Raw genomic sequence first — 21,288 nt, forward strand, 5'->3', positions numbered from 1 at the left:
CTCCTGGTGATTCTGACCCTGGGTAGCACTGCCTAATCCCATGACATTTACTGTGGCCACAGTGATCAGAACGACATTCCAAATCTGTGGCTAAAACACCTGAATGTGATAACTCTGCAAGAAATTGTTAATGATGTAAGGACAGGACATTTCCAATGTCTCTGTTTTTATCTAATTAGCTTTCTAAAGCATCTCAGTTTGTTATCACCTCTGAGGAGCCATCCAATGGGCTATGCTACTGCTGAAATAAAAAGCAATAATGATACAGTAAACTACCAGGCAGTTTGAGCCATGCAGTAAAGCTAAAAACTTCACGGTTTAGAAGTATTTGCTAAGATAAACCTAAGTCTCTTCACCACCGAATGTTTCCATTAGAAGTATTAGTCATCTTAATAGCAATAGCCAACTAATTTAGCATTCATTGCCACTCAAATATATCATCGTTTGTGGTTCTCCTAATTACCGTTTTGATTTAGTCTAGCCAAGAGTTAGTTGTCTGACTTTAAAAAATTTTATATTACTCTTCCTTAACAAAGTTTGTCTTCGAAGCTACCAGACATGGTATTCAATCATCTGCATTTTGTACATAGATTTTTCTTTCCAATGGTTATTAAAAATATTAAAGAATCTCAGGCTTCCTTTTGGTAAACTCACGAAGACTGTTACTGTTCAACCAAGTGGTCAGAATCAATTAACCTTCAAATATAGAGTTGTAAAATACTCTGCAGCTCAGCATTTACTTTAAAACCCTCAAAATATCAATTAACAAGAAGTAGGTGTTAAAGCCAAATATCGCATACCGTGGTGCTTTTACCTCATTTTCGAGTGCTGGAATCATATGGAAAATACATTAAAAAAATGATCTATGAAAGTGAGCAAACAAGGACGGTCCCAAGGTTACGGGAAGAAAAAACGCGGGTTTAAAACATTTTCTAAAACACTGATAGCAGTAACAGTTTTTATAAATGCTGTAACCCGACACTCAGAAGTGAATGCTACAGCCACCAAGAGCCTCGAAGTCCTCCCAATCCCGTTGGCCTCGGTCCGCAGTCCCCGTGGCCCTCGCGGTCACCAGGAGCCGACGACAAAACCGACATCCGCGAAAACAAGTTTTCTCCGCCCGGTGTCGGGCGCGCTGGGCCGGCCGGCGACTCCGCCCTAGACTAGCGGAGCCCTGGCGAACGGTCCCGTTGCGGGTGCCCGCCGCCCCGCCCCGGCCGCGGGAGACGCTAGCCTACAAAGAGGCGCGAACCCCGAGCCCCAGAAAAGAAAGGCGAGGCGCCAGAAGGTGCCCTCCAGCGCTCTCCGCAACCAAGGCCTCCGGCCCCGCCCCCACCCGCTCGGCGACTCCCGCTGCCCGCCCGCGACGAGGCGCTGTCGCTTGCGCCGCCCCTCCCCCCGCCGGCTAAGCTAGCGCAAGCCCCCGCACCTCCCCCGCTCGGGCTGCCTCGAGTCCCGGAGACACCGCCTCCGCACACCGCGCAGTCGCCGCGCCACTCTATGGGGATTGGAGTCCTCCAGGCGGGCTTTGTGCGCCACAGCTACGGGGCCTAGAACTACGACTCCCACAATGCCCTGCGTCCGCCCACCGCGCCACGCCCCCTCACCGCCGGCTTCTAGTCTCCCACAGACTACATTCCCCGACAGCCCCCGCGGCGCTCCCTCCCTCCCTCCCTCCCTCCCTCCCGAGACACGAGCCGAACTGGGCGTCAGGTCGGGGAGCCGGTCGGGTTCCCGCTCGCTGCTGCCGCCGCCGCCCCCCGCAGCGACTCTCCCGCCTCGCCCGTTGCGCCGGCTGTGGGAGCAGCATCGCGACACTGCTCGGCCGTGGAGCCGCCAGCCCGGGAGCACAGTGCCCGGGACGCGACACGCCGAGCCCCCCATATCCTCTAGCTGAGGCGAACCCTCCGGGGTCCGCCCTCGTCCTGCGCGGCCGCCGGAGCCCCCGGCCCCGAACGGCCTCGCGTTCCGGCGTCCGCACTCCGGCCCCTCCACTCCCGCAGCCGCCGCCCCCCGCCCTGAACATGGACTCCGACTCCTGCGCCGCCGCCTTCCATCCGGAGGTGAGTGAGGGATGCGCCTGGATCACCCCCGGCACCGCCACCGGGAGCCTGCGCCCCCGTGGGCCGGACCCCCTAGGGTCGTGCGCCGCTTCCCTTCCCCCACCTATCCCCCGCCGCCCCCCGGAGCCCAACCCCCGCCCCCCGCTCGGGCCCGCGCCCGTCGTCCCGCCGGCCTCGCCTCGGTGGCCCTGTCCGGAGGTCCGCGTCCCATCCTGCGTGCCTCTCCCGGGTCGCTGCGCCCACCGCTCCCAGGGCCGCCGCTCCCGGCCTCCTAGAGCCCGGGACTTGTCTATGCCCCCAGCCCCTCCCCCGCCGGCCTGTCTTACCCCCTCCCCGCCCCTGGGACTCGGTCCGACCCGTCGCCCCTCGTTCGTACGCCCGCGTCTGTCTTCTGTGAGGAGCTTTCTGTTCCCCCTCTCAGAGGAGCTGGCGGCCCCCTGCGGCAAGGAGTGGGCTCCCCGAGGCCCCCGCGGCGCCCCTAATCCCCGGGGGCCCCCGCCCCGCCCCCTGAGTCGGCGCCGAGCGGAATCGCCCCCGCCCCCTCGGCGTTTAGGGAGCCTCGTCCTTCGAGGTCCCCCGCCTGCGGGGCTCGCGCGGCCCCACCCCCCAGGCGCGCTCCGTCCCCCGCCCTCCGGCCCTGCTTGCTCCGCCCTGGCTCGGTCCCCCCCTTCCGGAGATGGGCCCTGGGTCCCGGTCACCCTCCTGGCGCCCCTGACCCCCGAGGTCGGCTCTGCCCGGTGCCGGGGTCGGCGCGGGGGGAGGGGGAAGGGGAGGCGGTGCCCTGGTTTATCGCCCGCCTTCACCCGGGGGTTGCGCGTGGCCCCCACCCGGGACCCTGCAATACCGCCGGCCCCCCGCGTCTGCCCCTCCCCCGCGGTGGGCCCCGCACCTTCCGGGCCGAGGCGGCGGGGGGCGGCTTCCGTGAGCGGGCGGCGGAGAGGGGGCCGCTCCGCCATCTGCTTTTCCTGAAGGCGGGCGGGCGGGCGGGCGGGCCGGCGGGCGCGGGGTGGGGGCGGCACGGAACGCCCGAGTCGGTGCCTCCCGCGCGGGCCTGGGAGCTGCCTGTTCCGCGTCTGGGTTCCTGACCCACTTTTGCACGTTCCCCGGCCAAATAAAAGTTCCTCCCGAGAGTTTAGGGACCGAGCTTAGTCCTCAGAACCGGCCAAGAGGGACGGGCCTCAGTGTCTCCTGGGGCTGGGGGCAGGAGCTTGCACTGTAGGAAGCGCTGGAGGCCGGGCGTCTCCAGTACTCCGGTAGCCCGAGTGTCCTTCGATCCGAGCGTACGAGGGGCGGGGGAGTAGGCGGTTTACTAAGCCAAGTGGAGAAAATAAAAGTAAACGGAGCCTCGGGAAGAAAACCTGTGGGCACTGCCTGTGCCGCTGTCTTCCCAGCACCTCTCTCCCGGGGAGGGGCTGTGGTGGGCTGCCCGGAGCTAACCCTCCGCTTCGCTTTCACTCCAGCAGGGCAGTTGGTTTCAAGGCTTTAGAAGTGTTAACTGAACACGTAAGGATGGGGAAGGGGGGGATAAATTGCTGAAAGAAAATCTCTGTAAAAAAACTAGTCAAAAAAACCAGAGTGAAGCACAGTCGTTTTGTTTAGTAGCAGATAAAGGTTTTTTCTCCTTGTGTTGCTTTGTTTATAAAGAGAAAAATTCGTTCTTGTTACGAGGTGTTTGTGGTTCAAAGCGGGAGAAGACACATAAGCCCAGACATGTAATAGTCCAGTTTAAGATGTACAAGTAAGACTAATAAGAAAACTTCTGTTTTGTTCTTTGAGTCAAGAAACGTTTGTGTGCCAAGTACACTGATGTTGGAGCAATGGAGGGGAACAGAACATGTTCCTCTGAAAGGAGAGAGAGCTTGGCAGGAGGAGGGGGCCCTCAGCAGCCCCCAGGCAGGGAGGGTCCCAGGCCTGAGTAAGCCCTGAAGGTTAAGCAGTTGGTTTTGTAAGTCACTTAAAATACTTAAGTTATAGCTGCAGCAGGAGTTTATTTTCAAAATGGGAAATCTGTAGCAAAAACAGTAACTGAAGCTCCTGATAGGCCGCAGAGACTAATAGATAATGCAGAAAATGCCACATGAGCGCTAAGAAATAGCCTCTTGTACAAGCTTTTATCTCCTAACCAGTTTCCCAGTATTCCTGGCATTAAATCGTAATATTCTTTTTCCAGCTTTCTGAAAAGTGTTACTTCTTGTCCTGAGTTTACCTTAACCCTGTTTCTAGAGTGTTTGTCAATCAGATAGTGCATTTTTGAGCAGTTGACAATAAAAACCTCAGCTTGGCTGATTTTGTTGCTGTTATTCCACGTGTAAGAGTGTCTGCTTTCAAACACACCCTGTTTTCTCGTCTCTTAACAGGAGTACTCACCTAGCTACAAGAGGCGCAGGACTGTGGAGGATTTCAACAAATTCTGCACTTTTGTCTTGGCTTACGCTGGCTACATCCCTTATCCAAAAGAGGTAATCCTCAGAGCTTTCTAGACGTTTTCGTTTGTGTAGTCAAATCAGAGTGCCTTCACCTCATGCTCTTGAGGGTGACGACAGTGACTTCATGCCTGATGATGTCACATTTTTTAAGTAGCAAAGTTATTGGGTGCTGTTGAGTCGATATTCTACTCATAGTGACCCAATGTGACAGAGTGGAAGTGCCCCGTGGGGCTTTCTAGGCTGTCCTCTTGACAGGAGCAGATCACTGGGTCTTTAATAGTTGGGCAGAAATCTGTTTCTTGGAAACAGACCAGCCAGGAAGTGGTTCCTGAAACTATCAGAAATCATTTAATAAACGTTTAAAGTTTTAAGAGCCTTTGAAAGTAATGTTACGTGTATTTGATATTTACCTGTTGTTAATAATACCACCATCACCAGTTCTCACCAAGTGGTTCTGACTCGTGGCAATCCTGAGTGTGTCAGAGAAGAACTGTGCTCCATAGGATTTTCAAGGTTGTGGCTTTTCAGAAGCAGATTGCCAGGCTTTTCTTCTGAGGTGCCTCTGGGTTGGTTCTAACCACTAACCTTTCAGTTAGCAGCTGAGCACTTAGCTGATTGTGCCATTCAGGGACTTTGGCTCTTAATGATAGCCGGTAGTTACTGAGTGCTTATTACAGCCAGGCACTATTCTTGCTTGTAATAATAGGAGGTAGGCGCTTTATTAAGGGAGCCCTGGTGGTTACAGCCTTGGAAACCCAATGGAGTAGTTCTACTCTGACCTGTAAGGTTACTATAAGTCAGAATCAGCTCAACGGCAGTGGGTTTTGTTTTGTTTTTTTCTAGTTGCTTTATCTACATTTTAAAGATGTAGAAATTGGGGAACAGAGAGGAGCCTGAGCTTCAACCAGACAGTCTGGCTCTGGGTGCACAGTGCCCTGTCTCTCGCTAAGCATCTGGGTTGCTGTGCGAGCCACTTAAAAAAAGAGTCCTCCAGGACTCAGGGCCAGAATCCCATTTGAACAGGCTCTCCACTTAACTGAGGGGAATTTTTCTTTGCTGAGAAATAAACAGGACAGTGAACCAGATTGCCACGTTCAAATTTAGGGGTCTCCTTTGTATTGTACCAGGCTAAGAAGAAAAGAGACAAAATCGCAGCGTTGTTTATAGTTTCCATTTGTTACATAGGGGGCGATGCTGCTTTGTACCTAGTGCAATGTTGCTCCTATTTGCAGATAACGTGCTTGAATGGTTTGCAGTAAGCACCGGGTTTAGCTCATGGCTTTGGTGCAGTAGTTAGCTACCTTGAATTTGCGATATTTTGAGATGTCCTCAGTTTTTTAAGAAGTGTCGAGAAAGTCTCGAAAACTAATTTAAGTTCACTTAATTAAAAAGCATATCCCTTGGGAGTCCAAGTGGAAGGAAAGATTTTACCATCAGAAAGTTGAGAGGGTGTGAGAAGGTGTTTTCAGAGTCCATTTCCGTGGATATTTATTGAATAAAGCAGTTAGATGGTTTATTAAAGGATCTCTGGTGGTGCAGTGCTTAAGTGCTCGGCTACTAACCAAAAGTTCAGCAGTTAGAACCCATCAGTCACTGCTTCTGTAAGTTCAGTGACGGGAGGCAAAGTTTCTCTGCTAGGGGCTCTTGCTTTCCCTGGAAAGGCTCTTTAAGCTACTACTTGACACTGCTCCTCAGTTCTAATGCTGATGAGAGCTGAGAAGCTCAGGGTTGGGAGAACCCACCACTGGAAGCCCCCGCCTGGGCCGGAGCCGGCTCCGTCTCATGGGACTGGTCAGAATAACTGGAACCTCTGGTCCTCTGCTCTGTCCTTTCAGGAGCTGCCTTTGCGGAGCAGCCCCAGTCCTGCCAACAGCACTGCTGGCACCATCGACAGCGACGGCTGGGATGCTGCATTCCCCGACATCGCGTCTTCCATGCCCCTGCCTGTCTCTGACCGCTGCTTTAGCCACCTGCAGCCCACCCTCTTACAGCGGGCCAAGCCCAGCGACTTCCTCCTGGACAGAAAGAAAACTGACAAGCTGAAGAAGAAGAAGAAGAGGAAGCGGAGGGATAGTGATGTGCCTGTCAAGGAGGGGTACATGGGGAGCTTGCTGAAGCTGGAAGCTGCCGACCCATATGTAGAGACCCCCACGAGCCCCACCCTGCAGGATATCCCCCAGGCCCCTAGTGACCCTAGCTCGGGCTGGGACTCCGACACGCCCTCGAGTGGTTCTTGTGCCACAGTGTCACCTGATCAGGTCAAAGAAATAAAGACTGAAGGCAAACGGACTATCATCCGGCAGGGAAAGCAGGTGGTGTTCCGGGACGAGGACAGCACCGGCAATGATGAGGACATCATGGTGGATTCAGGTGAGTGGGCCCGGGGTGATGCAAGTGCTTACTGGTTGGTGGGTAGGAGAGGGGCTACTTTAGGCAGGAATCTCATAGTTCGTCTTTTTGTGGCATGTGTACATGCACCAGGAGCCATGGGGATCCTGTTCACGGGTGAGATGGTAGCGTGGGTCCTGCCATCTCCGGGGAGAAGGGCAGGAAGGGGCTGGGGGGGAATACCAGGATGCTTAGGGAGAAGTTGATCACAGAGACAGCTGAGATGCTAAGAGAAACCTAAGAATGTAAAAACAGCATAGTTCATAAATAAACATCTCATTGATAATTCCTGGTTACCACACAACTCACTGCTCTTTGTTGTGCATTGATTGCTTTTTCTGAGAAAGTGTCATTGCTGAATGAAGGTTGAAATAGTTTTTATCTGTGGAGTAACAGGTCTCCCGGCAGCTCACATGCTCTGTCCCATTGGACGGGCAGCTTTCCTGATGGAGAGGGACTAGGAAGAGCTTTTGTTCCCTGTCTCATGTCTTCTTTGCTTTTCAGATGACGATTCTTGGGACCTCGTCACTTGCTTTTGCATGAAGCCATTTGCGGGCCGCCCCATGATCGAGTGTAATGAGTGCCACACCTGGATCCACTTGTCCTGTGCGAAAATCCGGAAATCCAACGTTCCGGAAGTGTTTGTCTGCCAAAAGTGCCGGGACTCCAAGTTTGACATCCGCCGTTCTAACCGTTCCCGAATGGGCTCCCGGAAGCTGTTTCTGGACTGACTGCTGACATGTGAGGAGACTGGGCAAGGAATTGGAAGGGACTGTGGGCTCTCTGGCCCATTTCTTAGTTGAGCACAGAACTCTCAGCTCTGTTGCGGGCAGACCTCTGCCATCCAGGTGCCTAAGCAAAGGACAGGTTGTCTAAGGTCTAAACTGTACATAGCCAGTGACCGAATAAAATCTTTATTGGCCAAAGCTGCTGCTAGAGCTGTGTTCTCTGCAGTGGAGGTGGACCGAACACCCAGGCTCAGTGGGGTTTGGGTCAGCGGAAAATGAGGGTATATGGTATTGTGAACTTTCGATATCGTTGTTAACAAATTCCCGCCGATTGGAACAAGTGCTAGCTGTTATTCCCCGCTTCCACTGTGTTGGGGAGAGGAGGTCTTAGTTTCCCCGGCCTGTTACGTGAACAGCCATATGTGTAAGCTTTTTCTTGAGTGTGAGTCTTTTACCATAAGTGTCTGTACAGCAACCATAAAAGGCCCTTTCCCTGGTGGCCTGCCCTGTCTACCTGCCTCAGCCACCACAGGGTCTAGCCCCAGTACTCTGGTCTTGCTGTGAGGACCCCTGGCATGGCAGGTTAGTTAATGATTCCTAGGTTTTTTTCTGTTTATTAAAAGGGACAGTATGTGGCCACTTCTCTGTGGAAAGAGGGTTGGTTGGGGGGTTGAGGTGACCTGTGTTCATAACGCAGTTTCCTGTTTTGCACGATGTAAAAAAATCTTGTCTTTTTGCACGATACAGCCAGTAGTGTTGGCTGAGTTCTTGATAGGGGCCCTTTTGCTCCAGTCTTGTTTGAGGTACTGGTAGGGCCCAGGCAAGCTGTTTTCAAGCGTGAGAGCAGTTAGGTTCTCTCATCATCATCTCTTCACCTCACCTTATTCCAGTGGCAACATAAAGGCAAGGCAATCACTGGGACATTTTGTGTGTTCCTCTAAGTAACGGGGTCAAGAAAGACGGAGAGACCTCTCCTGCAGGTAGTTGTTAGTATGCCTTTCATCCAGGCTGGGCCTGCTGGTTCCATGGGGCAAGGTTAGGACTTGGATCCTGTTTTTGGTTGAATTGGTGAGTAATACGATACCATTTGTCCTCCCTCAGGAATCTTCCATAAAACTGCACAGAGTTCCTTAGGTCCAACCAGGATCCTGGATAGGGGAGGCCCCTGTATGGGCTAGCCGTGGGAAAGCCAGGGAGGTTGTGCCTGGAGCCCCGCAGAGGAGGGCAGTGCACCCGAACCCTGGTGGTTCTGGGCTTGGAGCGAGAGGGGGCTCCAGCTTTTTCTGTCGTTGACCTTGCTTTCAGCAGTTCCAATACTTGTTCTCAAAATGTTTTTTGTAAATTGATGGGTGTGATTTCATAGTATTGTTTTTTGTTAAGCATGAAAAGGAAGAAAGTCTGTTAGTCCTATTTATTTGCAGCAGGATGGGCCTGTAGTCTCCCTGCCGGGTGCTTCCGGTCCTTGCAGCAGGTGCCCTAGGCAGGTCTACCAGGAGAGACCCTTCCATGTTCTCTCAAAGAAGCACCCAGGTAGTTGAACCCTAACGTGACTCATTAAAGCCCTGCTTTTGTCCTAGTCTCTTTCATGCTCACCCAGCCGTCTTTAAAAAAAAATTGTGTTGCTTATATTTACACGAAAGTAGAGGGAAATACTTTCTGAAACCCAGTTTATTGCGACAATCGCCAAGGGAGAAGTTCTGCTGTGGAGGAAATAGTCAAAGTTGATATAGAGACAAGCTTCACTCCCAGACAGCTGTGTGACTGATAAGGGCAGACAGCAGGACATGGTGGAGAGGAATTTGCCAAAGATCTGCCCAGTGACATGGCCTGTCCATTGTCTTCACCATGAGAATAACCAAAGTTCCAAAATGTTTTCCTTTTTTTAACTCCACAGTTCTAAAAGTGCATTTAAGAATTTGCCTGATTTTAGGATGAAGTGTCACGACTGGAAATTGTTAAATTTATGAGAAGGTTCAATGCCTGGAGATGCTGCTCTGTGCATCTCCATTTTTGTTTCCTTGATTTTTTTGTTCTTTTAACAGATCTGCCCCTGTGGGTGGTGTCTAGGGTGGTGTCTAAAAAGTCAGACGCCTTGGTTTTTCAGTTAGATTGAGCTGGGCAGCTGCAATCAGCTTCTTTATGCAAATTTGGAATGGCCTATCCAGGGGCTCCTGGTTGATGGGGAATGACATGAGGGGAGGGAGAGGTGTCACCCTAAAAGTAGGCCCCTCCCATTGGCTTTGGCCAGGCAAGACACTTAACATCGTTTACATGGTTCTGTGTAATTATAAAGTTTATGTGTATAAAGCCAAGCTGTTTCTGTGAAACTGTATATTTTGTAAATAAATATATTGCTACTTTGAGGTTCATGTTTAGATTCAGGTGTTTGTGTTGGGTACTGAAGGAGTATTTCTCCCCCCTCTATCCCACCCCAAAACCATGCATGACTGCATGAAGACTAGCAGAAAGTTCAAGTCTTCAGCTTCACTTAGCAGGTTGAAAAAAAAATGCCCACAGCCCTTAATATACTATTCTAATAAATTCCCGATAAATAAAATCACAGTATGAGTAGAAATGAATAGTGTTCACAATTTCCCCTTCAATTTACGGATTCGTTTAAGCTCCAGGGAGTGATAAGCCTGCTTTGTAGAAGCTGTAGCCACCTCTGAGGCTCTGCAAACCGAGGGCTACCATGTTCCCTTGGTCACTCGTTTTGTTCCTTTAAACTTTGGATTCCCTGTCCCCAGCCGGGGCGGGGGGGGGGGGACCTAAAGCCTGAGCCTGCTTCTTCTGAGTTGTGTTTGCCATCTTTTGCCATCCTCCGGGCTGGGACCAACTAGTCACCAACCAATATTTCCTCCAGTGACATTCGAGGAGGCAAAACACGTACTTATTAACACCTCTTAGAATCCTGAAAATGCTGGCTACTTTGGACGTTGTGCCTTTTCCTGGTTTCCGGTTGTCCAAGACTTACTGTGAGCCTTGGGGCTCCCAATGCTAGGAGGGGAAAGGGGGGACTTGAGCGAACTAGAGTGAAACTTGCTCCAGGTCGCTCTTTTCGGGGTTCCAGGCCTGTTCCGTCTGTGGTTAGGCTGCGGCCGGGAGCACCCCTTGACGTGGTGTCCCGGTCCGCCCGGCTCTGGGGCGACGCGGGTCCAGGTAACCTCGCGGGAAGCTGGCTTCAGAGCCCAGACGGGGCAGTCTTCACCTCCCGCCGGAGCCGCGGGCTGCGCGGGCCCCGCCCCCCGACAACCCCGCCCCGCCTCCTACGACGCACTGGCCCCGCCCCAAGGCCACAGGCAGGCCGCGCTGGCCACGCCCCCGTAGATTGTGTTCGCCCACCCCGCGCGGAGGAACCACTCCGTCGCGCCCCGCCCCACGCACTGGTCCCGCCCCTCAGGTCTGAGGACTCCTGCACTCGCTGGTGCCGCCATCTTTGTTAGGGGCAGCCGGGCCTGGCGTCCGGAGATGCCGAAATCGTGCGCTGCCCGGCAGTGCTGCAACCGCTACAGCAACCGCAGGAAGCAGCTCACCTTCCACCGGTGAGGGCAGGGGCCGGGGGCGCGGCGGTCCGGGCCCGGGGCCGTGGGCACCAGCTGCACGACTCGCTTCGTCCAGGGCCACGGGGAGGCCTCGGAGTGCCGGGTGGAAACGTCAGGGCCGCTGCCCATCCAATTAGGGAGGCCTGGCTGTGCCCTGTGTGAGGGGCCAGGGCGGCCTGGGGGACAGGCCGGGGTTACGGGCCGTCGGCGTGGGAGGACAGATGAGGAAACGAACACAGAGAGGTTAAATAACCCGTCAGCAGCTGGACAGCCTCCTGGAAAGGCTGGCTAGTCGGGGAGGGATTCCTGGAGAGGTAAGGACTAGTGCTGGTCCTTGGACAACAGCGTTCTGATCTCAGCTTCCCGGGGCTTGGTCCCTCCAGGCCCTGCTTATCTAGCGAACCTGTTTAATTTTGTTCCTACTGTTAGCGCCATCTGAAATTATTTTCTGTGTTTATTGGCCTTCGGTCTCGCCCGACCTAACATGTCCCTCCATGTCACAGGGACTTGTCCCGTTCACAGCTGTGGCCTGGGAAATGGTAGACGTTCAGTATGCATTTGCTGAATGAACGAATGAGTAATGGCTGGTCATGTCTTGCTGTGTACTGGGCACTTGGCTAGGCCCTCTCGGTGCATCCTTTTGTGAAGGATGGGTGGGATGGAGGACTGAGAACTGGCTAGATGTGTCAGGAGAGTGGGGGCAGTGAGGGAGAAGGGACTTTGGGGGAGGTCAGGAAGCATGGTGGAGATTTTGGAGTATGTTCTTACACTCCCAAGACCACCTGGTAGTGTGGTCCTGAGCTGAGTGAACGGGTCCCTTCCTGGAGAGCCCATCCCCTTGTGTGGATTGAGTGTTTGCACACTTTCCACAAGCGTCCACTCACACACCATTTCTGTCCCCTTCAGAGCACAATTCCAAAGGTCTGTTTGTACTCACTGCTTCCACTTCCTTTCCTCCCATTATTACTCTTTTTAAAATGAATGTTTTTATTGGCGTATACCATACATACACTGAAGTGCATAGATCACAAGCACACAGCCAGGTGAATGTTCACGAGGTGAATACACTTGTGTGACTGTGCTCCCTGAAGGCAGGAGACCTCCTGCTCCCCTCCCTCTCTCCTCTCCCCTACCAAGTAACAGGTGTGCTGCTGAGTGGATTCGTTGTGGCTGTTTTGAACTTTACATAACTGCACACAGTGTGTCCTCTTTTCTGTCTGGCTGCTTTTGCTCACCTATGTTTGTGAATCATCTTATTGCACGCAGCAGTAGGTCATTCATGCTCACTCAGCTTCAGCACTTGAGTATCTAAAAACTACCTTGTATTTAATGTCTAATATGCAAGAACCAACTCTCCTTTCCCCAAACCTGCTTCTCCTACAGCCTCTCCCATCTCTACATGAAATTCCTTCCAGTTTCTCCTCAACGTCTTATTTCATGGCCTGCATACAGTCCATCTGCAAACCTTATTGCCTTGCTTTCAGAATCCCCCTTACAAGGTCTGTCCTCTGATTTCCACCTCCACTGCTGACCCCCTGGTCCTGGTGCCCTTCAGTAGCCAGTGTGGACTCAGGTCCAAGATGGCCCTCTCCCTGAGGCCTGGTGCTGTCTGCCCTTGTCCCTTTCTCACTTGTCTCCTAGCTCTCCTTGTGCTCCTTCTACCCCAGCCTCCCCTCCCCCCATGGCTCCTCATCATGCTAGACATGCTCTCGGTGCAGCGCTTTTGCTCTGCTGGCAGTTCCCCACTGCCCTCAGTCTCTGCTTGGATGTCCTCTTCGCAGTGGCCTTCCCTGACCACACTGGTGCTTCCTGGCACTTACCACCATCTGGCACAGTCTACATCTCTTTGGTCTAGTGTCTGTCTTTCTAGAATGGAGGCTCCATGAAGGCAGGGCCTTTGTCTTGCTCACTCCCATATCCCCAGCACCACACTCAGGGCTCAACACAAGCACGCTCTTGAGTGAGTGGGTGAAGGCCCATCTGCAAACTTCACTTCAGAAACACTGTGCCCTTGGGCTCTTGGCCATGTTCCTGATCACAGGTTTTCTTCCAGGGATGCCACTAAGGCCATAGCCTCCAGAAATTGGATGAGTGTAAAAATGTCCTGGGGGCAGTGTCTGACCTCCTTTAACTTCACAAGAGGAAGGAGAATCAAGATGAAGAGACCAAGGCTGATTCCTATGAGGTGGAGGTCAGATATGCCTCTTCTCTCCTCCATCTTTACCAATTCTGACACCAGTTGTCCCTCCTAAGGCACTTTCTGCTTCTCTGCAGTGGCCACACACAACTCACAGACAATACTCATGATCGTGGAGTTTATTAGGGAAGTAACAGGTTATAATTCAGGCTCAGGAACACTCAAAGATACAGCTCTCCCATCAGGACAGCCTCTTCCCAGCCATGCTTGCAGGCACGCCTCTCTCTGGCCCTTGGCCTCTTCCCAGAGGCACTCAGCTTTCTTGTACTGTGGGCTGGGAAACCCACTGCTGGGTCTGTGCTGCAGCTTCCTGGTTCTAGTTGCTTCTCAGCGCAGGGATCCTGGGTCCAAAGGACACGCTAACTCTTGGCTGTTCTTGCTGGTGGTGTTATCTTCTCTCTCCCATCTCGGGAGTGGCTCATTTCAAGCCCAGCGGGATGGTAAAGCCAACCAGTCCCTTTGGTGGGAGTTACAAGACCATGGCTAGAAAGGCCACACACAAGTGATCCATTACACTGCAGTGGGGCTGAACAAAGTGAGGTTGCTGAATTTTTAAAGTTGTCCAATAAAATACTCTGTGATAATGTGAAAAAAATGTGATAAAGTTCTGCGTCGTCAATGCTCCGTCATTTCCTTTCTCTGCCCCTCAGGTTCCCATTCAGCCGCCCAGAACTGCTGAAGGAATGGGTGCTGAATATTGGCCGGGGCAACTTCAAGCCCAAGCAGCACACCGTCATCTGCTCCGAGCACTTCCGACCCGAGTGCTTCAGCGCCTTTGGAAACCGCAAAAACCTGAAGCACAATGCTGTGCCCACAGTGTTTGCCTTCCAGGACCCCACGCAGGTAGGAGCCCCCACTCCATTCATCTTCTCAGAGCCAGTGTGTGTGGATGCACCCAGCACTGCGGGTGGGAGGCAAGAGGGATGGCATTTTCAGAACAGTGAAAGCCAAGAATTACAGTGAGAGCAGCATTAACCAAGCTCTGGGACTCTAAGCGTTACTGGCTGTGGCCTTGGCTTTAAGGGAAGTTGTGATAAAGCCACTTTTAAAATAAATCATGCATCACAACAGGCTGCTGCTGAAGACGCTGACTGGTGGATTCTCTGAGAGCTTGTTCCTTGATGCATTTACTTTTGCTGGGTCTCCTAGAGGCTTGTCTTAGTCTAGGTTCCCTAGAGGAGCCAAACCAATGAAATGTGTGTGAAATAAATCTGTGTGTGTGTGTGTATATATATATATATAAAAAAAAATTTTTTTTTTTTTATGTATATATATACACACACACACACAGATTTATTTCAAGGAGATGGCTCATGCAGTTGTGGAGGCTGGCAAGTCCCAAATCTGTGGGTCAGCTATCAGGCTGGGGGGCTTCTCTTGACTTATGTGGTTGCAGGGGCTGACGAACCCAAAATCAGCAGGTCAGACAGCAGGCTGCTGGCCTGGGGCTGCAGGAGCTGGCATATCCCAAAATCTGCAGGTCAAATGTCAGGCTGCTGTCTCACATCCTAATAACTGGAGGTCAGAGGATGACAAGTCAGATGCAGGATCAAGAGAGGGCTCACTTTCCCAGAATGTCCATATATATTGGATGCAGGCCACACCCCTAAGGAAACTCCCCTTTCAAGTGACTGGGTACACACAACAGATCATATCATGGATGGTGATTACGTCGTATCTGCTGAACCACTGAGAATCATGGCCTAGCCAAGTTGACACATAACCTTAACCATCACATTCCACCCCTTGTCAATTTGATGCCTGTACACATCTCCTTAAACCATATATAATCTCTAAATAAGGACAATTATAAGTCAACTTGTATCTAAGATGATATAACTAATATGTGCACAACCAAAAACCCACTAGCTCTATTTACATCTTTTATAAGTAATGGAATAAGGGAGGGAAGAAAACAAAGATTTGTTATACACACACATATGCATGTATAATAAAACAAAGAAATACAAAAAACATTTACAGTACTCATTTCTGCAACTGATTACCTTCTTCCACCACCCATTCCATATTCCCTTTGCCCTCAGCAGCACCTCAGCTGGTTGGGGTTTGTTGCCTGGTGGGGCAAAAAACCTTCATTCCTGAAGGATCTGGGCTATTAGTAGTCATGTTGGAATTGGGTTGCTGTAGTTTCCCATTGACTTCAATCACAGGGTATGGTAGTACTAAGAGACGCCCTAAGGGATCTCCTGTATTCCAGATATACTCTTTTTTTAGCTCCATTATGTAATATCAATCATTCCTCAGTCATCTGATCATAAGGAACTCCCCATAAGGCCATAGGTGCAGACTGGGATAGGAAGGTAACGTGACAGGAGTGGAGACCATGGGCATTTGAGCCACTTTCTCATGCAACTTACTCGTACCTTCAGGTCTTGCTCTAGCCTGATTTTGTATATACTACTTCTGTTTAATGATGGAGTGCTGCTGTGCACGTCCAACTTTATGACTGTGTAGGTCATACAACACTCAGTTCATGATGGGCAGCTCAGGCTGCTGGTGACTTGGTGGCCCATGGTGAAGCATTCAGTCTCTACTGAGGTCCAGTAACAAGCTAAAAGCTGTTTCTCAAAAGAAGAGTGGTTATCTGCAGAGGATGGCAGGGCTTTGCTCCAAAATCTAAGGGTCTGCACTGTGATTCACCAATAGGGACTTGCCAAAAATTCCAAACAGCATCTCTCTCTGCTACTGACACTTCAGGCACCATTGGATCAGCTGATCATATGGCCCAAAGGGCAGAGTGGCTTGCACGGCAGCTTGAACGTGTTGTAGAGCCTTCTCTTATTCTGGGCTCCACTCAAAACTAGCAGCTTTTCAAGTCACTTGATAAATAGGCAGGAGTAGCACACTCAAATGAGGGATATGTTGCCTCCAAAATCCAAAGAGGCCCACCAGGCATTGTGCTTCCTTTTTATTTGTAGGAAGGGCCAGGTGTAACAACTTATCTTTCACTTTAGAGGGAATATCTCGACATGCCCCATACCACTTTCACTGAGGTGGAAGGTGCCTGAATTTTTGTTGGGTTAATTTACCACCCTCTAGCATGCCAGTGTTTTACCAATAAGTCCAGAGTCATTGATACTTCTTCCAGCATAATGTCATCGATATAATGGACCAGTGTGATGTCTTGTGGAAGGAAAAGGTGATCAAGGTTCCAGAGGACTAAAATATGACATAGGGATGGAGAGTTGATACACCCCTCAGGTAGGACAATGAAGGTATATTGCTGGCCTTGCTAGCTGAAGCCAAACTGCTTCTGGTGGTCCTTTGAAACAGGTATGGAGACAAAGGCATTGGCCAGATCAGTAGCTGCATTCCAGGTTCCAGGAGATGGATTAATTTGCTCAAGGAATGAAACCACATCTGGAAGAGCAGCCGCAGTTGGAGCCACCCCTGGTTAAGCTTCTGATAATCTGCTGTCATTCTCCAAGATTCATCTGCTTTTCTGCACAGGCCAAATAGATGAGTTGAAGGAGGATGTGGTGGGAATCACCACCCCTGCATCCTTAAGGTCCTTGACGGTGGCAGCAACCTCTGTAATCCCTCCAGGAATTCGGCATTGCTTTTGTTTACTATTTCCCTAGGTAGGGGCAGTTCTAAAGGCTTCCACTTGGCATTTCCTACTATAATAGCCCTTACTCCACGTGCCAGGGATCCAGTGTGGTGATTCTGCCAGTTGCTGAGTATGTCTGTTCCAATTATGCATTATGAAACTGGTGGAATGATTATAGGATGGGTTCAGGGACCCACTGGGCCCACTGTGAGACAGACCAGAGTTAAGACTGCATTAATAACCTGACCTTCATGTGTCCCCACTCTGACCGGTGGGCCACAATGATGTTTCGGGTATCCTGGAATTAGTTCAGAGCGAGTATCCAATAATCCCTGAAAAGTTTCATTATTTCCTTTTCCCCAGTCAACAGGCCGCAGATCCCTTTGGGGAAGGCTGGGAGAAAGATTAACAGTATAAATTTTTGGCAGTGTAGTTGGGTACCTCCTCAAGGGGACCCAGCGTCCCCTTCCTTGAAGGGATTGTAGGTCTGTAAACTGGCTCATAGGGTCGCTATGACTTGGAATCGATGGCAGTAGGTTTGGTTTTTTCTTTTTTAAACTGGCTGAAGTCTGGAAATTGATTGAGGGGCAGTGACTCTCTATTCTGGCGATTCAAGTTAGACTCCCTGTTCACTTGTTCTAAAATTACTCTGCTTCACAGATCAAGTAAATATTTAGTAGATTTCCCATCTATTTCACTTCCGGAGACATGAGTAAGTAACCAGTGCTACAAGTCCATGTAAGTCAGACTGTTCTCATTATTGCTTTGACTGTTGTCCATCATGGTAACCACACCTACCTTGTCTTTGTTGATTAAGTGCCACCACTTGGCCCCGACCACCACAGGGTCCAGTCATCCCTGTTGTAGTTAACCAAAAAACCAAAACCTAACCCAGTGCTGTCGCATCGATTCCGACTCATAGCAACCCTATAGGACAGAGTAGAACTGCCCCATAGAGTTCAAAGAGTGCCTAGTGGATTCAAACTGCCGACCCTTTGGTTAGCAGCTGTAGCACTTAACCACTGCGCCACCAGGGTTTCCCCATTGTAGTTAGGTGCCAAATCTGACACAGCAGTCTTCAAGGATGCTGGGGTTCCCTTCACAAATTTGTTCCTCACCATTGTGGTAAAAGGTGTGTCCTCTGGGCACTCCATGGTTGGGTCTGTGACTCTGCAGCTTTGAGCTTACATCTCTTTCACCACTTTGTCTAGTGAAAGCAGGACTAACCAACCAGCTTCCTTATACTTCTCCTTCTGACAAAATTGTGGAAAAGAATCAAGTATGCGTCACCCAGAGCCTTATCTCTCACAAATATTTGATCCACTGGTGGTGATATTTTGTGTGTCTCTATTGTTCCTCGTGCCATGAATTAGCAGCGCCCTCTTTACTACTGGAGGCAGAGTCATCGGTGCCCTTAAGGCTAGCCAGGCTTTAGGAGCCAGTTCAAAAAACTCAGGATTTTGTTCCTCTAAAACCATTCTTGATACCAAAGGTCTTAGGCTGGGTTCTGTGTCTTACAGAGATTATAGTTGAAGAACTCAGGGGAGAAGGATGCAGCTGTAATTCATACTCCTTTTAGTAAGGAGGCCTGGTGGTGCAGCAGTGGAGCACTCAGCTGCTAATTGAAAGGTTGGCAGTTTGAACCCACCTAGTGGGTCTTTCGGGGGAAAGACCTGGCAATCTGTTTACAGCCTAGAAAACCCTATAGGGAAGTTCTATCTACTCTGTCACATGCGGTCACTGAGTTGAAAATGGATTCTACAGCACCTGTCAGCAACAGTTCTTTCAGTGCCAGGGTCAAGCAGGAGGAGTTGGGTGTGGCCCCATCCATCCTGGGCAGGCTCAGCTCTGTGGATGCAGCTGTCTGGCCGTCCCGGGGCTGCCGATTCTGAGTATGTTCTCTGCTATGTGGTAGTCACTCACTGAACACATTGACTGAGTCACTGAATATGTGCCTGGCAGAATGTGAGACTGGGATGACATACGAATTAGACAGGGAGGGCTCTGGCTTCAGAAAACCTACTCAGAGGCCTGTGACCCAAGACTTGGGAGCATCTTTGGAGAAACAGCAGAACCCGAGTGGGCAATGAGAGGTAGAGATTCAGGTCATAGTTAACCAATTTTCTACTGTGTCAGGCCTCAGCTGAGTAGTGGGATGAAGATGGAGGAGGTCCGGGCCCTGGCTGTAGGGACCTCAGGGTGCAGCACCCTGCCATACTGCCTGCTACACTGTTCTCTCATTTGTGTCTCTTGCAGTTGGTTAGGGAGAACACAGACCCTGCTGGAGCGAGAGGAAATGCCAACCCTCAGAAGGAAAAGGTGTGTCTGCACTGAGCCATCACCAGAGAGTCTGGGCACTGCTGTTCTGAGGTGGAAATGGGCGGCAGCACAGCAGCTTGTCAGGGTTTGCTGTTTTCCTCTTAAACTCGGGTGTTGAACCCCTACTTGCTGGGAAAAGGAAAGGCAAGCCTCTGGTGCTTGCTTCTTCCTGGCTGCTCTCAGTCTCAGTTAGTTTCAGGTCTGGGTCTTGCCTTGTTTCTTAAGGTTCTGTTTCTAGTCTGTGGTAGGAAGTGGCTGGTGGTTTGTCTCATTGCACAAACCATGTGGCTGGTCCTTGGTTGTTGCTACTCCCTGAGACAGGGTGAGAGGTGCCTGGGACAATGAGTTACAGCTGTGGAGAATTTGGTATCTGCGGCAGCCAGGCCTGACTCTGCCCCGCTCCTCAGGTTTTGCCTATGGCGGGGGTGGATGGCACAGGCAGAAGCATGGACACGACCCTGGATGAACTTCAGGTGCCCCCAAATGCCGAAGCTCCTGGGAAAGAGGTAAGAAGCTGGGTCCGCCTTGCAGGTTGGGTGAGAAGGCATCATGTGGTGGGTAGGTCTCAATGCGAGATGATTAGCTTCCCCCAAAAGTGGGTCCCCACAGAGGTCCCCCCTCCGCAGAGGCCCCAAGGAGCGCAGTGTGCACCTGCTAGACCTTCCCAGTAAAGGGCTGGCCATATGACCATGATGGGAGCACAGGTGCCCTAGATCTCCCCTGCCTCGGACTGCAGGACAGCCTGGGAAAATGAGTTGTGTGGCCAGGTGCTGATTGCCAGCCAAAAAGTCTGGTGACATGCCTTCCCCAGGGACCCCACCGCCCCTTCTGTGCTGGCAAGGCCTGAGCGCCCCAATTTTCTGCCTCTGGGCAGCTCCTTTTCTCACCTGCCTCTGTCCTCAGGTCTTGCCATACAGACTGGAAGCAGCGGAGGCTCCTGCTCGGCCAGTCAGCCCCATGGGGTTGAAGCAGTCCCTGCCCAAACAGCCCTCTGATCACAGCTATGCCCTTTTGGACTTGGATGCCCTGAAAAAAAAACTCTTCCTCACCCTGAAGGAGAATGAAAAGCTCCGGAAGCGCTTGAGGGCCCAGAAGCTAGAGATGCGGAGGATGTGCCGCCGCCTCAGCGCTCGCAGAGAAGGGCGGCAGAGAGCCCAGGCCTGCATGCGGCCTGAGCAGCAGAGCTGAGGGTACAGCCGGCTTTGTCTCCAAGGCTCCAGGCTGCCCATGGCATGGGGGCGGTGGTAGCCTAGCATCCAGAGCCTGGTGGTGGTTTCTGGCTCTTGCTGGTGACATTTCAGTCTGCTGCCAGCGCTCGGAAAGTGGCAGTGAGAGGATGGCCAACCTACCTGGTGAAGAAGATCCCAAACATCATCAGATGTAAGGCATTACACAAGGAGAGGGAGGGAACCATGAGTGTGACAAGTTAGTCCCACAGTGACCGCCCCGAGTCCCCACTAAGGCAGGCTTACTTAAGGCCACACTTTCTGCACAAGCCAGGCTGGCAACGGGGGCACCACAGGCTCGAGGAGCTGTCAGGAACCAGTGTGACAGCCACTGCCCCAGTGGAAGAGAGAACTGTTCTCCAGAGTGCATTTCCTGAGGGGCAGTGGGTTCCAGGATATACTGGGCCCGTGGGGTCCTTCCTAGTCCCCCAGATGAAGAGGGATGAGGGCTGACTCCAAGGCAGTGACCGGACGGCCAGCGTCCCTACAGTAAGGGGCTGATATCTAAGGGGTGACTCCTCTCCCCACCTGGTTGAGCAAACAATAAAGTGTCTTGCTACACTGCAGTGTTTCCTCCATTTCAAAACGACTTAGTACGAAAGCGAGGTTTTCTCTCCTGCCAGCAGACTCCCTGTGGAAGCAGCAATCTGTAAGCCGTTACAGAGCACACAGAGTGTGGTTACCTTTGATTTTTTTTTTAAAGTGACTTCAGTTCATTAAACAGAAAACAAAACCCCTAGCCTAAATGATTTCCTTACTTTGGACTGTCTTTCTCAGACTGCAGAAAACCACAGCTTCACCTTAAGCAGCATGGTTTAAAATGTGGTT

The 21,288-nt window shown here is 51.6% G+C and overlaps 2 protein-coding genes across 2 annotated transcripts; both read left to right on the plus strand.

Annotated features, from left to right (window-relative positions):
* The first annotated feature begins 1,675 nt into the window (after positions 1-1,675).
* On the plus strand, positions 1,676-9,968 carry PHF13 (PHD finger protein 13). The gene is made up of 4 exons (XM_049877778.1): positions 1,676-2,063; positions 4,421-4,522; positions 6,325-6,859; positions 7,382-9,968. Exons 1-4 carry the CDS (start codon positions 2,025-2,027, stop codon positions 7,606-7,608), a joined length of 903 nt encoding a protein of 300 aa, XP_049733735.1. The 5' UTR covers positions 1,676-2,024; the 3' UTR covers positions 7,609-9,968.
* A 1,062-nt stretch (positions 9,969-11,030) lies between these two features.
* Positions 11,031-21,209, plus strand: THAP3 (THAP domain containing 3). Its single transcript, XM_049877779.1, has 5 exons — positions 11,031-11,147; positions 13,995-14,187; positions 19,172-19,234; positions 19,642-19,740; positions 20,138-21,209. Exons 1-5 carry the CDS (start codon positions 11,074-11,076, stop codon positions 20,420-20,422), a joined length of 714 nt encoding a protein of 237 aa, XP_049733736.1. The 5' UTR covers positions 11,031-11,073; the 3' UTR covers positions 20,423-21,209.
* Positions 21,210-21,288: the final 79 nt, after the last annotated feature.

The sequence above is a fragment of the Elephas maximus genome, chromosome 3 (genome assembly GCF_024166365.1).
Source record: "Elephas maximus indicus isolate mEleMax1 chromosome 3, mEleMax1 primary haplotype, whole genome shotgun sequence".
Classification (NCBI taxonomy): Eukaryota; Metazoa; Chordata; class Mammalia; order Proboscidea; family Elephantidae; genus Elephas; species Elephas maximus.

Excerpts from the sequence above, each read along its gene's own strand:
- PHF13 (XM_049877778.1), top strand. The coding sequence starts at position 2,025 with ATGGACTCCGACTCCTGCGCCGCCGCCTTCCATCCGGAG. Across the intron at positions 2,064-4,420 it reads CCGCCGCCTTCCATCCGGAG|GAGTACTCACCTAGCTACAA; the intron begins GTGAGTGAGGGA and ends GTCTCTTAACAG. Across the intron at positions 6,860-7,381 it reads GGACATCATGGTGGATTCAG|ATGACGATTCTTGGGACCTC; the intron begins GTGAGTGGGCCC and ends TTTGCTTTTCAG.
- THAP3 (XM_049877779.1), top strand. The coding sequence starts at position 11,074 with ATGCCGAAATCGTGCGCTGCCCGGCAGTGCTGCAACCGCTACAGCAAC. Across the intron at positions 14,188-19,171 it reads CCTTCCAGGACCCCACGCAG|TTGGTTAGGGAGAACACAGA; the intron begins GTAGGAGCCCCC and ends TGTCTCTTGCAG. Across the intron at positions 19,235-19,641 it reads CCAACCCTCAGAAGGAAAAG|GTTTTGCCTATGGCGGGGGT; the intron begins GTGTGTCTGCAC and ends CCCGCTCCTCAG.